The sequence below is a fragment of the Cygnus olor genome, chromosome 3 (assembly GCF_009769625.2).
Source record: "Cygnus olor isolate bCygOlo1 chromosome 3, bCygOlo1.pri.v2, whole genome shotgun sequence".
Lineage (NCBI taxonomy): Eukaryota > Metazoa > Chordata > Aves > Anseriformes > Anatidae > Cygnus > Cygnus olor.
This window is the reverse complement of record NC_049171.1, coordinates 39,280,956-39,295,902: the sequence shown is the minus strand read 5'-3', so window position 1 is coordinate 39,295,902 and position 14,947 is coordinate 39,280,956. Positions and strand designations below refer to the sequence as shown.

The 14,947-nt window shown below is 37.1% G+C and overlaps 1 protein-coding gene across 1 annotated transcript in view; it reads left to right on the top strand.

Annotated features, from left to right (window-relative positions):
* MDN1 (midasin AAA ATPase 1) overlaps nucleotides 1–14,947 on the top strand; it is a 99,056-nt gene that overhangs the window by 72,444 nt on the left and 11,665 nt on the right. Inside the window, 19 exon segments of the mRNA XM_040551200.1 lie at nucleotides 6–152; nucleotides 2,077–2,203; nucleotides 3,082–3,187; nucleotides 4,301–4,416; nucleotides 5,570–6,055; nucleotides 6,525–6,751; nucleotides 7,114–7,260; nucleotides 7,480–7,652; nucleotides 8,032–8,193; nucleotides 8,317–8,454; nucleotides 9,413–9,554; nucleotides 10,437–10,612; nucleotides 10,844–10,987; nucleotides 11,683–11,821; nucleotides 12,406–12,728; nucleotides 12,969–13,130; nucleotides 13,479–13,580; nucleotides 13,780–13,981; nucleotides 14,625–14,795. Of these exon segments, the coding sequence (XP_040407134.1) occupies nucleotides 6–152; nucleotides 2,077–2,203; nucleotides 3,082–3,187; nucleotides 4,301–4,416; nucleotides 5,570–6,055; nucleotides 6,525–6,751; nucleotides 7,114–7,260; nucleotides 7,480–7,652; nucleotides 8,032–8,193; nucleotides 8,317–8,454; nucleotides 9,413–9,554; nucleotides 10,437–10,612; nucleotides 10,844–10,987; nucleotides 11,683–11,821; nucleotides 12,406–12,728; nucleotides 12,969–13,130; nucleotides 13,479–13,580; nucleotides 13,780–13,981; nucleotides 14,625–14,795 (3,390 nt within the window).

Sequence of the window (14,947 nt, the reverse complement as noted above, 5' to 3'; positions counted from 1 at the left end):
TTTAGGTGATATCATTGGTTCTGTAGTGGAACTGCAGAGTTTAACATTTGATCAGACAGCAGATAAGGAGAAACAGAAGTCAGAGGCCAAGCATATTCAGATGCAGAAGCAACGGGCTTTGTCAGATCTCTTTAAAAGCCTTGCTAAAACAGGTGAGCTCTGAATTGAAATGTGCTTGATTTAAAAGTTCTTCAGCATTTTACATTTTTGCCAGTACATGTAAATACATGATAATATTATGTCCTTGAAGTCATTGAGCTATTAATAAATACATAGAGGCATTTAAGTCTTTTTCCCTTCCTCTGACTAAGAGGTCTAATGTGCTAGCCCATTCATATACCTTCTCTTCTTCATACATTCCACTCTATGTAAAACAGTTGCTCTTCTGAACCCGAAATCTGCGTTATCTCCAGTCAGAAGTCACTGCTCAGCTTTCAGAAACGAGAGGGAAGCTCGTAGTCTTGCACCCATTCCCTTATCCGGAACTGGAGTTAAACTAGGTTCTTTGAATGAGAGCCCATCTCTCAGCTGACAGACTGGCAGAGGTGTTGTTGAGCTGTGGAGGTTGAATGGCCTGTTGATGGGGATCATTCGAGAGACCCTGCTCAGCAGCCTCATCTCCATTGCTGCCATTGCTAGTTGTAAGGGTAAGGACCTACCCCAAGCTATTAACTATTGCCTTTTCATTTGATTATACAAAATATCATCAACTGTTCTTAGTCACTGAACAGCTTAGAAACCAGCAAAAGCAAGCGATCTCGTTACATAACAGTTGTCTGACAGCATTCTCCCAAGTCATAGCCACAGGTAGAAAACTAACCATAACTTTGCCTTTTTTGTTTTGTTTTTGGGTTTTTGTTTTTGGGTTTAAGAGAGTTTGACATTTTAGTGCTTCTCACTGAAGCCACAGCTTCTGGCCTGCAGTGATTCTAAGAACAGCAAAAAAAGTCAATATAAATTTCATTCTCCCCCTCTTGGTTGCAGAGAGAAGCTTTGAAACAGGAAGTTAAGGCATCCAAGAAGGAGGCATGATTTTGATAACAAACTTACACAAACGGGTTGTGTCATGGCACTTGGGGCAGAGGGTATTAAATAAACATCTATTTTTTTAAATTTTATATTTATATATATATATATATAATGCTTTCGGAGAGGTAGATTTTATTTCTTGAGTATTTGTGCTACTTAAACCAGTTGATGTGTGTGCTAAGTAGCTACTGGAACTTTAAGGTCCCTTTGTATTTACATGACTGTTAACACAGGTGTACTCAAGTGGGAGGTTTCTGGCACGTACGCTTGTCCTGTACTTGATATTTTTTTTGTACCCACTGCTATCAGAGTAATATCTGACTCTCTGTGAAGTTTATGCTGGAGGGAGGCCATACTGTGATGACTTAATTAATACACTGGACTTGAATTCTTTACTGGGATCCACCTTTGATTTCAGATGACTCCTTTGGCTTCCCCGTTCATCATCCTTTTCATATCTAAACAAGAAGTGATGGTCCCTAACTCAGTGTTCTGATGGGACCAAGAGAAGTTAAAAATGTTACTGTTTACGACTCATTTTCCATTCCATTTGGAAAAATGGCATCATAACTTTGATGGCTAATAAACTTTTCTTACAGACTTTGCTTACTTTTAGGTTACTTTGAAAGGAGTGTTTTAATTTGTTCAAGGGAAATGAACGTGCTTGATCCAGTTCTAAAAATAACTAAAGTACAAGTGCGAAGACTGAATTTAAAAAGTATTTATCTGTAACTTTTTCCTCATTGGTTTTATTTCACACTATAGCATGCCTTAGAGGTTCAAGGCTTTTTGTTTTCTCTCTTGGCTGTCACCACCAACTTTTTATACAAGCAGGTCTATGTCTTATTTCAGCTGTATTCTTCACCTGAAGGTAGTTCAGCTATGATGTGTTACGTTAGAAAACTTGGAAAATGTTCAAAGGCTTGTCAAGATTAGAAAGCATAAGGAAAAAAATCTTACATCGGAGGCTTTGTATCTTAATAAGTCACGTTTCTTTTCATGTAAAAGGATGAGGGCATAAAAAGATGTGTTCAAATGTCATTCCAGGTCTGTCATACCGAAAAGGTCTTTTTTGGTCCCGCTCAGAAGGCTATCATGAAGTACTCTGCCTACATCCGCTGGACTTGCGTACTGCATTAACTGTAGTGAATTGTACAAATGAACTGGATGCCACGTATGTATACAGCATTTTTAACCCTTAGATTGTATGAGTTGCAACTCCAGTTCTTAAAACTTACTGCATGTGGATTTAGACTGGAATTTCTGGACTCTGATTCATTTTGGGTTTTAGATTCATTCCCTTCTCTGTTTGAAAATCCTGTACATACTGTACTGGCATATAAAACAGAGAGGTTTTTTAAAATTTTTATTTTTAAATTTGCACTTCCGATAACTTTGCCACTGGTTTCATTGGTTCTGTGAATTCATTTAAACCTTTGCTGTTCAACTTTGTTTGGGACACTTTGTGAATATCCTTAGAAGGTAGACTGGTAATGATTTATTAAAGATTAGTTGCAGTTTACAGGGATTACTTAGTCAATTGTTTTGTCTTCATCAGTGACTAATAGCATATTTAGACTTCAAAGTGGGCATTTCTAGAAAAAAAATTGCCTGTGTGGAAGATGTTCTTTCAAATGTTTCTCTGCAACAATTGATTTTGTCACTGGAAGATGCTGGTTACTGTCCCCCTCAGATGTATGGGCTTAATGTATAATATCTTCCATGAAGGCCAAAATAATAGCTTCCCTATCAAGCTCGATTAAGCAGCATTAAAAAAAAAAAATCAAAAATCACTGCTTTAGCACAAACTGATTTTCAGAGATGGAGATTTGATTGTCGCGCTAAGTTTTCCTAGGGCTTATTTAAAAAAAACAAACAACTTATTACTTACATGTTTGTGGGGATAAAAGAAGAATTGAAAGTTCAATGCATCTGCGAAATATCAAAGTGTAATCAGATTTTTTAGGTTGAAGAGCTGACCTGGTGGTGCTAGTGTTCTGAGACTCTGGAATTATTTACCTTTCTAAAACCAACCTTTTTGTGCTTTGTCAGGTTACTGACAGAGGTTTCCTCTGCCTGGGATGGATGCCAGAAGTACTTCTATCGTTCACTTGCACGCCACTCTAGACTTCAGATAGCATTGTTAGCCCCTGCCAAGGTAAAAACACAAAACTAAAAGCAGGAATCCTACTTCTGCTAATTTTAGATTACCAGCTTGAACTGGACTTTCCTAGTAATAAAAGGGTAATGTGAAAACACTATGTTCTATAGTATGATACAAAATATTTGGGGAACCAATATTAAATAAAGCATTTCAAAGCCTGTTCTATGAATGAACACTTGAACGAGCAGATTACTTAGTTAAATTAAAAATCTGTGCAGTTTACAGTGTCTCTCATCCCAGCCAATACCAAATTGCTACTTTTTGTACCTGAAGGAAACTTCTGAAATGCTGAATTAAAGCTTGTTAGGAGAACAAAATCAGGTTTAGTAGTGCTCATGAAAAATCTGTTCAGATTTATAAGTGGCCATAACTGGAGCCTGTGTTTAATACAGAAGGTTGCAAAACGTTTCCTTGCTTAGAAATTGGTCTAAAATCATTAGGAGGAACAAATGAGTTCTGACAAATCACTACCACTTTTTCAGTATTCCAGGAAACAGGGAATCTGTTCTAGATGTTCTTCCTCTCACTATGCTTCACCCCTGGGTCTTTTACAATATAATCTTGTCAAATGTCACAGCTGGTAATGGAATAAACAGTGGAACCTAACTGTGATCAGTTTTGCTTTTTATTGCGAACATTTATTCTGCACTTTAATTCAGGATCTGTTCGTCTGTTAAAAAGAGAGAAAGTAATTGTCAGTAAATCTGGTAAAATGAATCGTGGAAGTGGCTTTAGCAGTGGTCATGGATTTAAAAATTTAAGCTGGTATCTCCTCTTTGGATTTTACTTATTTATTCCAGGTGACTTCTGGAACTAAATTCCTGTTAGGAATTGCTGCACTGGAAGTGCAATTTAATATGTCTGTGTTTGCAGAAACTATTTTAAATTTGTATAGTGGATATATGAAAGAAGCAGATGAATGAAGGTAGTGGAAAATAGTAACTATACCTTGTGTGCATTTTAGTACTTGCTCACTTAAACCATAACCTTTCAGTCTGCTCAGTGAAGTGGAATGGAGACGCAGTCGATGTTGTTGTTGCTTAGTCTGCTTATTCATCTAACTGTTCTCTCCTTTTCCTCCCACTTCTCTGTACTTGTTTTCTTTAGGATCTTGGATTAGGTAGTGTTGAGCGATGCAAAGGATTCACGGCACACCTCCTGCAGTTGCTTGTCAGACAAAGACAATCTCTTACTGCGTTGACAGAACAGTGGATTATACTGAGGTATTTTGCTTTACACCATTACAGCTTTATTTAAATGTTCAGCATAGAATCATTGACAGTAAGCAATTTAGTTCAAGAAAGATGGAAAATGACAAGGTAGAACACGATCAAATTCTTCCCTCTACTTCCCTATCTCTCCTATCCCCTCAATTAAGCCTAGATAGAAAAGCTCTTTAAAAATAAAGTTTATCCTGTCTTTGCAGCCAGCGCTTTGGAATCAAAATAATTGGGGAAAACCAAGTTAGGCATGCATGAAGCGTATGAAATACTGTAATTAATTACACTGTTGAATCTATAGATTGTTAAGCCTCTCTCATTTAAACCTTTCTCATTTGGTATAGTCCTAAGTTAATTTTGGCTGCATTCAGGTTGTTGGTTTGATTCGGAGAAAATAAATAATCTGAATGGCCCTTTGGGCCAAAATGAAAAAACCTCAACAGCCTAAGAAGAAAAATTCTAGAAATAATTAATACTGTGTTAAACACAACATAATTGTGTTGTGTTGAAACGGTGAAAGGGAAGGGTGTATAGGAAGTCTTTCTTACTTGATGGGATTTAGCCCTTGCAAGTTTTGTTGCAAACTCCACTGTTACGCATGTCTGTGCTGTAAAACTTTTTGAAGTTGTCAGAGACTTAGTTCCTTTGTGGAAAAAAAAAAAAAAAAAAAAACACTAAAAAAAAATCATCACACCAGCTTTGCGTTTGCAGGAATAGTAAAATTTCTAAAATGCTAATCTTTAGGATTCTCACTGCAGATCAGATTAATCATTTGTTAGGAACTGTGTCTCTTATACCCTGAGAGAATAAGGGTGTGCTAGAATCTAGTTTGCTTGTATAGTGGAGGAAAAATAACAGCGTTTGTCAGACCAGGAATCTAAGGATTACTGAAATGTATGATTTAATTCTGAGAAATCTCACAAAGCCCTGTTTCCAGGAAGACTCAAACATTCAGTGGAGAGAAAAAATCGGTAGCTAAACTTTTTTTTTAAAGATTATAATTTTAGCTTTTCAAAGAAGTTTGACTTCTCAGGGTTCATATTATCTGGAGCTTTTATGAACTTAGTCAGAAGGTTGAGCCTTTGAAAGGGAGGCATAACGTAAAACTCAGTTGTGGGGTTAAAGTAATTTTCTTTCCTTTTTTCGTCTTAACCAGGAACCTCCTGAGCTGCATACAAGAGATGGACTCTAGGCTGAGTGCTGACAGAGAATATAATGTAGCATTTCCTCCTCAAGACAGTGTTCAACACTGGACTGACACACTGCAGCACCTTTCCATGCAGTGTGTGATGGTTCTTGAGGAGCTGTCTTGGTTTATACAATGCTGCCCAAAAGAAGAGCTGATGAAGTGCAGTGACAGTGAAAGGACAGATGTCAAAGCAGATGTTTCTCAGAGCTCAGGACCTGAACAGATGTTTGGAAACGTTCTTACGGGAATACCTGACCGAATTCCCTCAGAGCTAAAATACCTGTCTCCAGTAACAACTGAGCAACTGCCTCCTGGATGCAGGATGCGAAATAAGGATCAGGTATGGTTGCAGCTAGACGCACAATTGACAACAATGCTGACCCATGTAAAGGAAATGAAGACAGAAGTGGACAAAATAAGACAACAGTCACGTGAGACCTTGTTTTATTCCTGGTGAGTTCTACGTCTGCATGAACTGAATTTCTGTATTTTGTATATTCATGTAAGATGTGTAGTGTCATCTTAAAAGTGTTTGCCTTTGCATGGTTTAAAAGGTACTTTTCAGATGCTCTTGAAGCTTGTTTCTATCCCCCCTTTTTTTTGAACTGTGGTGTTTGACTTTTTAAACAAATGTATATATGTTTTCTCCCACTCCTCTGACCAGTCAGCAAAAAATGGGTCCATCTTAGCTTCTAAGGTTGTCTTTGGTCTCTTGGGATTTCATTCCCCTTGGATCTGTAGTTAGTTAATGATGTGAATTTCGAATGTAAATTTGTCGAATAAATTTGTATTTTAAAAGAGGCCTGTAGGCTGCCTATTAAAAAAAAAAAGTACGGACAAAAAGTGAAAGAGAAGAAACGAGGTTTAATCTTAATCTGAGGTGTTCTTTCTTCTATCAGTATTATGGTGTATCTTGTTGCAGGAGAGATTTTGAAGTTTGCACTTCAGCTATGAGCTGTCTACTGAAAGTCTCGGCTCAGTTACAAGATGTAGAGTCCCTCTTTCATCCAAATGGGGAGGGCAGGCAAGCTGCAAATCAGATGGCCCTAATCAAGAGCCTAAAGTATATACAAGAGGAAGTTAATAATGCATCTGCAGACTTCACAACTTGGAGGACACAGCTTCTTGCTTCCATGTCAGACTGCAGTGGTAAGGACAATCCTCTGCCAATTTTGTAATTTAGATAAAGATAGAAAGAATTCATTAGTTTGGTTATTGCAGAAGATGGCTTATTTATTGCTCATTGCCATGTTCATCTGGATATCCAGAAACACTTAATGAAAAACAAATTTAGAAAATTCAGTCCAAATTTATATTGTGCAATAATGCTTTTTCTCTGTTAGTCACTGTTGCTGACAGATTTTAATCATATCTGTAAGTCAGGATTAGTAAGGACATATTATTAAAGCAAAAACTTCATAGTGCTTGTCATTTTTCTTGCACAAAGGAAATATATGAACCAGTAATTTAATGTGTTTCTATGTAAAACTGTCTGTGTTACGGTTCAAAAGGAAATAAAGAGTCCACTGAAGAGTTTGTGGAGCACTTCTCAGCACAAGTGGAAACTGTTATCCACGTTGTTCTGTATGCCATCCAGTGTTTGGTAGAGAGAAAACCAAAAGATGAAAAAGAGGAAGAAAAATCTCCAGAGGAAAATGGTAAGTTTGTTAACTTAGTCAAGGGAAAGTAAGAAGGTTTACACTCCGCAAACCTAAAAATTCTGGAGCCATATGTCTACCAGAGGTGTCAAGGAAATCATCATTATAATAGTTAACCATATTAACAGATAGGATGGATATTTCTAGATTGCTTAGTATGACACTTCAGAATGTCAGATTTTATTTCCATCTCTTTTTTCTTTTATTTTTCAGTCAAAGAGGACGCAGCTTCATTTGACGTGATTAAACCGGGACATTTAACTAAGCTTTTGGATGAAGATATCTCTGCTGATTTGGATTCCTTGCATGTGCAGAAAGTAACTTTAGCAGTTTCAGAACTCATGAAGAGTCTGAAATCTTACGGGGAAGATTACACCTCAGATAAACATAAGGTAACTTGTTCTTCTCAAGAGTTTTTGGCTTAAGGGTCTCAGTAACTGGGAATTGTCAACTTTGCTGATTAAACGTGCGTTGCTTCTTATTGCCCAGTACCTTAGAGCTAGAAGCATGTGAGAGATCGTAGCCAAATGTAGTTTTCTTCTGTAGTGCAAAAGCCAGATGTTGCTTTAGTAAGAAGGAGAAGTTTTAGTTTTTGTGAAATGTGAAAGCTGGAAAAAGCTCTGGGAACTTTATAGGTTGTATTTAAATGTGCTTACTGATATTTCTGGTTTGAGCATCTGTTTTAAGAATCTATTGTCACCCTCTCTGAGGTGTGCCTCAGTATGTATGTAGTCATGTTTGACAGCTGGTCTTTGTTTTTTTTAACTGCAGTTCTTCAACCAGTCCTGCTATTTGCTGGTGCGTCTAAAGCCCATGCTTTGCAAATATTCAGAGCTTATCCTGTTCTACCTCACTGTTTCACTGGCTTCTCACCGGAGTACTGGAAAGTTGCTTTCTGTTCTAACTAGCATTTTTACAGAGCTTGCCCAAAAGGTAGGTTTTTATAGATAACTATATATATGGTAAGCATATATTTAATTTATACACAAGTCTTTAAATATCAACTAAGTCTACTTACTACTACAGAATGTCTTGAGTTTCTGTTTGCCTTTGTAGGGGTTTTGTCTGCCAAAAGAATTACTTGAAGATGAAGCTGGAGAAGGAGCAACACAGTTTCATGATTATGAGGAGGGTGGTATTGGAGATGGGGAAGGCAAGAAGGATGTGAGCGACAAAATAGAAAGTGAAGATCAGGCAAGTTTTTTGGTGGTGGGAGAATGGGGGGGGAGAGTAAGTAAAATCGAGATTAAATCAAATATATGCTAAACAAAGGCTGTTTCCAGTTACTTGCAAATATTTGTTTTGTTTCACTAGCACCTCTTTCTTGAGCAACATTCTTAACTGCTCCACAGTTAAGGAATAAACAGTAGTTTATATTGACTTCATGTCAATATTGGAGACTGGTTTGGGCATGTTACTGAACATATTGTTGTAAGTCTGAGGGATTTTGGGGAGGAATATGTAGAGTAAAGGAAAAAAATACAAAGCTTTAAGTCATTTGTGTATGGCTTGACTGGAAACAATGACGTGCTTGCGTGGAGAGACAGCTTACTTGCAGAAGCTGTATAGGGGGATTAATATGAGTTTACCTGGACCTTCAGGCTGAGAAGGTCTAGTTAGAGTTAATGAAACATTCCTGTGGTGGCTTTCTGTGAAGTCATGCTGAATTTAGAATGCTGATAAGGGGCACAAGGTGGTTGACCCATCTGGCTCTGAGTTGACCTTTAGAGGCTTAATTCAGTTTACACATATTATGATTTACTTTTAATATTAGTAATTGCATATAAGAAATGAAGAGCTGGCTCTAAAATGACCAGAAGGTAGTTCAAATAACCTTACATGAGGTTATAGTTAGGCTACCAGTTGATATTTTTAAGGGGTTCCGACTAACGGGATAGTTCCTTCTCTTGAACAGATACGATAATTTTTACTTTAACCCGGCTTTATTGAACACAAAAAAGTACTTGAGATCCATGTTAAGAAGCAGTGAAATGTATTAGATGCTTCAGGTAAAGAAAATGAAATTGCTTTTAGTCTCCCATTTAGGTTGACTTTTATGTTCGTATATCAACCTAAAAATCTTGTTGTCGTGCTTTAAGATTTAATATATAGGCAAGGTCTGTTGTAACTTCTGGTTTTACCAACAATTCAGATAGAAGACTCTTTTCAAAAGGACAAAGAGAAGGAAAAAGAGGATCAAGATTCTAAGCCAGACATTGAAGGAGAAGACAATGCAATTGAAATGTCAGAGGACTTTGAAGGAAAAATGCATGATGGAGAACAGGAAGAAAAAGGTTTGGTGCTTACACAAAGGCAAACTTATAAGAAATGTAATAGATCGATCCAATAATGGTTGATACTTTTATATATTGAAGCATATGCTGGAAAGTCAGTGTTCAACAAAAAAGAGTAGTAGTGCCATTTGTATATGAATCTTAAGAAGTTGACAAATTAAATATTTTCTCTTCTGTCACTGTGGTGGTTTTGGAACAAAGGGAGTTGGTTCCTTCTTCCTGTTGTAAGGTGACCCATAGATGCATTTTAAAAAAATTAGTCACTGACTTTGTGGAGCTGTTGAAGATCAACAGAACACTTACAAAAGAGAATGTGTCTGTAGTTAACTTCGAAATGTGGCTAAGAAAGCTATTACTAACTTACAAGCAATAAAAAAAAAAAATACCAAATGCTATTTTTTCAACTTGCTATTCACCCAAGTTCTATCACTTCAGAAGGGAACACTTAGAACATCTGCAACTAATGTGACTTAGAAATTACAGTAGCATTAACCTACTCAAAAAACTCATGACAAAGTGCCAAGAATAAAGTCATCAGTAAAGAACAGACGTTTTAAAACTAATAGAATGGATCTTTCCTCTCCCAGTAATGCCAAACATTTGGAAAATGGAGGAGGGAGAAGATAAGGATTGGATAGATTAAATCATCCATATTTAACACCTGACACTTGTTAGTTTGAGAGAGACACTGGTGTGTGTGTCTGTCTGTCCAAGAGAGAGCACCCTGAACTGTGTAACTAGGCCCCTGCTCTTCTGGGTGTTGGTGCATGTGTTTCTTTTTCTGCATCGCTAAATGCATAGGTTGATGAATTTAAGGTGTTAGTGTGGCTGTTTGTTAGCTTTATCTTCTCTGTACTGAGACACGTTCTGAACTGTACACAGAAAATGATGAAAAATCTGATGAGGAGGAAGAGGAGGAGCTGGATAAGCAAATGGGAAATCTTGATAATGCTGAAGCTGATGATAAGCTGGATGAGAGGCTCTGGGGAGATGAAGATGATGATGATGATGATGATGCCAATAGTAAAACAGAAGAAACTGGACCAGGAATGGATGAGGTAAAGAGAAAAGGGAGAAGAAGAATATCAAAGGAATTAAACTCTTGAGATGAGCTAGACCAGGAACTCCCTTACATACCAGACTCTTTGGTCTTGGAAGGGCATAATTTGAGTATATCCTAAATTATTTAGTGTTTAGTGTCTTTTTTCTTGTAGCAGTTGGTGTCTTGTTATTCAGACTTTGAGAAGCAGGTAGAATAATGAGTTTCTTCTGGATTTGTTGGTTAATAGGAGGATTCCGAACTTGTTGCAAAAGATGACAATTTGGGTTCAGGATCCAAAGATAATAAAAAACAGCCTCCCAAGGATGAAGAAAAAGAGGATCAAGCAGAGGACAACGAAAACAAAGAGAAAATCCATGAACAAATTGATGAGGTAAAAATGACTTAGACTACATAGAATGTCTTGCTGATAAACTGTTGCTCACGTCATGCATTCCTGAGAATTTGAAATGTTTTTTATGTAATGGTGAAGATATTTAATACATTCAGAAAAGTTAGTTCATTTTGGAGTAAAAAATGAAAAAAAAGGAGTTCATTATGTGTATATTTTCTGATGCATGATTCAAAAGAATTTTTGTTTGAACTAATCAGAATGTGTAATGGCTGCCAAGAAAGGCTTTACTCTGAACTGATGTTTTGATGGACAAAGCTAGAAAGTCCTTGTTCTGTTGTGTGTAGCAACAGAAGCATCTGAAGTCAGTGGGACTCATCCTAAAAACCTGACTATAGTATGTCTGAAGATTCTGCATAGTGTGCAAGAGTGCATTTTCCATGTGCAAGAGTGTAGATTCTGTTCAGAGTCTTTCATCTAGGAAAATACTATGAACACATGATGCTGTTTTGAAGAAGTACCGGTTTGTGTAGATGCAGTTGCAAAAATTAGTCTTTTCTGCTATTTATGCATGTGGATATGTATCATTGAAAATTCATTTTTAATTGATCAAAGCGTAATACTGTATTCAGTATTTTTGTGTACTAGAGAATTCACTTGTGGCTTATTTCTCATCTTTGCCTTTCCTCCCACTTATCATATACCTGTTATTTTTTTCCTCATTCTTTTGGTTACAGCGTGAGTATGATGAGAATGAAGTAGATCCTTATCATGGTCAGCAAGAAAAGCAGCCTGAAGTTGAACCTTTGGACCTTCCTGATGACTTGAACCTGGAGAATGATGAGAAGAGTGATGATGAGGAGAAAGAAGGTGAAGGTACAGCTGAAAATCTCTCTACGGATTCCCAGATGAAAGCCAAGTGGAAATAGTGGAGGAAGAGTCAGATAATGAGCTTTTCTTCTCTATAAAGAGAAGAGAGATGGTGGTAGAATTCTGTATAACAAGAAGCTGCAATTTCAGTTCTGCATATCAAAATATCAGGCTAGAAGTCAACATTACAGCATTTTTCTTTACTTGCCTTTAGTGCACACTGTGGAGCATATTTTCAGATGTTAGCCAAGTGATACATCCTAATTTATTCTAGAAGCTTCTTGTTTCTTTTTTCAGTTGTTTTTGTGTTTTTTTTCCGTGACATTTAGAAGAATTTGCACTTAAAATCAACTGACCATCAAGTATGTTAGATTAAAATGCATCCTCTTGTGTTGTCAGCTACAAACTAATTGTGACGCTTAAAGAAATTACCTGCTATTGAAAACCATAGATTCTATGTACAGAATTCTCAGTATTTTTTCTGTAAGATTTTTCTGATAGGTTGCGTAGGTTTGTTCTGTTTATATCACTAATATTCACGGTCTCTGTATTTCACTGAAAGTTTTGTATATGTTTCTGATTTTTTAATGCAGAAGAGAATACTTTTGAAATAGATGAGAAACCTGCTGACTTAAATGAGGCAGAGAATACAGAAGATCAGAATGAAGAGGATACTGGTGAGGCAGAAAAAGGTGATCAGGATGCAGAACCTGCTGAAGAAGGCATTTCTGAAGATAAAGAGGAAAAGGAAGATGAAGGGGAGAAAGATGCTGATGAACAAGAAGGAAATACTGAGAACACTGAGGAAGCAGAAGAGGAAGAGTCGCAACCACCTGATGAGGAAAAAAATCAATCTGCTGAAGAGGAGAAAGAGAAGGGAATCCCTGCTGCTGACCAAGGCCTTCAACCTCAGGTACAGAGTAATAAATAAAAGCCTTTTTTTTTTTTTTTTTTTCCCCGAGACTTCATTGTCTTCTGTTAATTTGAGACAAACTTGATATTGTGGTGGGAAGTTAGTAAGAATTTTTATGAAGACGACAGATCTGCTTACTATTTATCTGGTATATTTCTGCTACCCGTATTCCCGTTACCTCCTCAGCCTTCTGCTTCCCCATGCTTTTTAGAATGTTAAAATAAACTGATCTTATATCAGGCAGAGGAGGACAAAGATAATCCAGAGACGGATGAGCAGATTCCTGAGTCTGAGGAAAGAATGGAGCACGAAACACAAGGGCAGACTGGGCAAGAAAACCTGCAGAGTGACAGTGCTGTAGAACTAGCTGGGGAGGCTTCAGAAAAAGACCAATCCAAAGAGGTAAGCTATGTGGAAGCGTCTGTTTAGGAAATGCTGGACCTGTATGTTTTTAAGCTACAATCAAAGAACTGCTGCCATATTTTAAGAAGTGTCTAAGATGCAATTTTGGAACACTATTTAGAAATTCACCTAAAAAAATGAAGACACCTTCCTAGCAGTGAAGTGTGTGGTAGGTTTAGGCTAGTTCTTGGTCTGCAGGACTGTCTTGTCTGCCAGTATTTGCAGTTCTGAGCCATTCTTCATTAGCACAAGAAGGTTCCACAGCATTTCAGTTTAATTTTTAAAATTTGTCTGTAATAGTTGCTAAATGCTTTTTCAGTTACAGTTTCAATTTTTTGTGTGTCTCAGGAATATGGAAGTGGAGCTGCAAGTGCAAATCAATCAGAAGGCCATGAATCTACACGCATGGCCCGGATGGCTTCTGAAAAGCAAAGCAGAAAGAATACACAGGTTCTTCTTGTTCTTTTTTTAAATCATTATTTATTTTTCTTTTTCTTTTATCTTTTTTTAAGCTTTGTACCTAATTTGAATCACTTAATATTAACCAGCAAATATGCAGTTCTGTTTCTCCTTGTTAGAACTCATGTTCTAATCTGTGTTAGTCTGCACCTCACTTCAAGTTCATGGTGTTAATTTTTCTTTTTTTCAGAGTTTCAAGAGGAAACCTGGTCAGGCAGACAATGAGCGCTCCATGGGAGATCACAACGAACGTATCCACAAGCGACTGAGAACCATAGAATCCAGCAGTGAAGCAAAGCAGAATACAACTCAACCTAAACAAAACGTGGAGGAGGCTGATGCATTTGAACATATTAAAGAAGGCTCTGAATGCTATGATGCACAGACGTATGGTACAGTGGTATTTCTGAGTGTAAAGAGTTGTCATTCCAGAATCAAGTCCCAAAGCTCATAGTTACTGTAGTCTTTTGGGTGGTTTTGTTTTTTTGATGGTCACATTTAACATTCTTGCTTTGCAAGACATAGCACTATTTCGTTACAATGAATGCTGTCTTTGGTAATCAGGTACAGATAACATGTTTGAACATACTGCATTCACTCATAAAAATTGGATTTTAGTTTGTTAAACCTATTTAAAATCTTCTGTCATTTCATTCATCTCATTTCATTTATTTTGAGGCCCACATTGCTACCACATGTTCAAAATACATAGGTTAATGCAACAGGTTCTTTATTCTGTATCAAACAAATTGGTGACTCTTCAAAAGTACTCCTCTAAACTGACTTTAATTAAATTATTTTCTATTAAAGTAATTAGTTTGCTTTATTCTTCAGATTTCCAGAGCAATAGCTCATTGACACAATATGGCACAGCACAGTGAAAGATAAATGTTTTGAGACGATAGATCTGTTGTGAAGTTCAGTAAAACTTAGATGCAATGGCCTCAAAGTGCAGTAGTTTTTTTGTCACTTTTCTATGTCACACTTCTTTTTCCTTCCTTTCCTTCCTTAATGAGTCTTGTTGCCTTCGTACAGATGTGGCTAGCAAGGAGCAGGAGAAACCTATTTTGCCTCTAAACGAAAACGAAGAGGGAGATTCTGAAGATGCAGCTATGGAAACAGAAATGCAGAACAACGAGGATCTCACAGCAGTAGACACAGAGGAGCTGAAGCCAGAAATGAAGTCTACTGCCTCTAAAAACCCTGGTATGTTAACCTAATACCATTATAAACACACAAAAATGTGAACGTCTAAATATGTGTGTAGGTATTTACATTTGCGTGTAGTGGATACATTCTCTAAGATTAAAACTGCTATCAGTTGATTTTTCTGCAGTGGTATTTTTACTCCGGCCTGG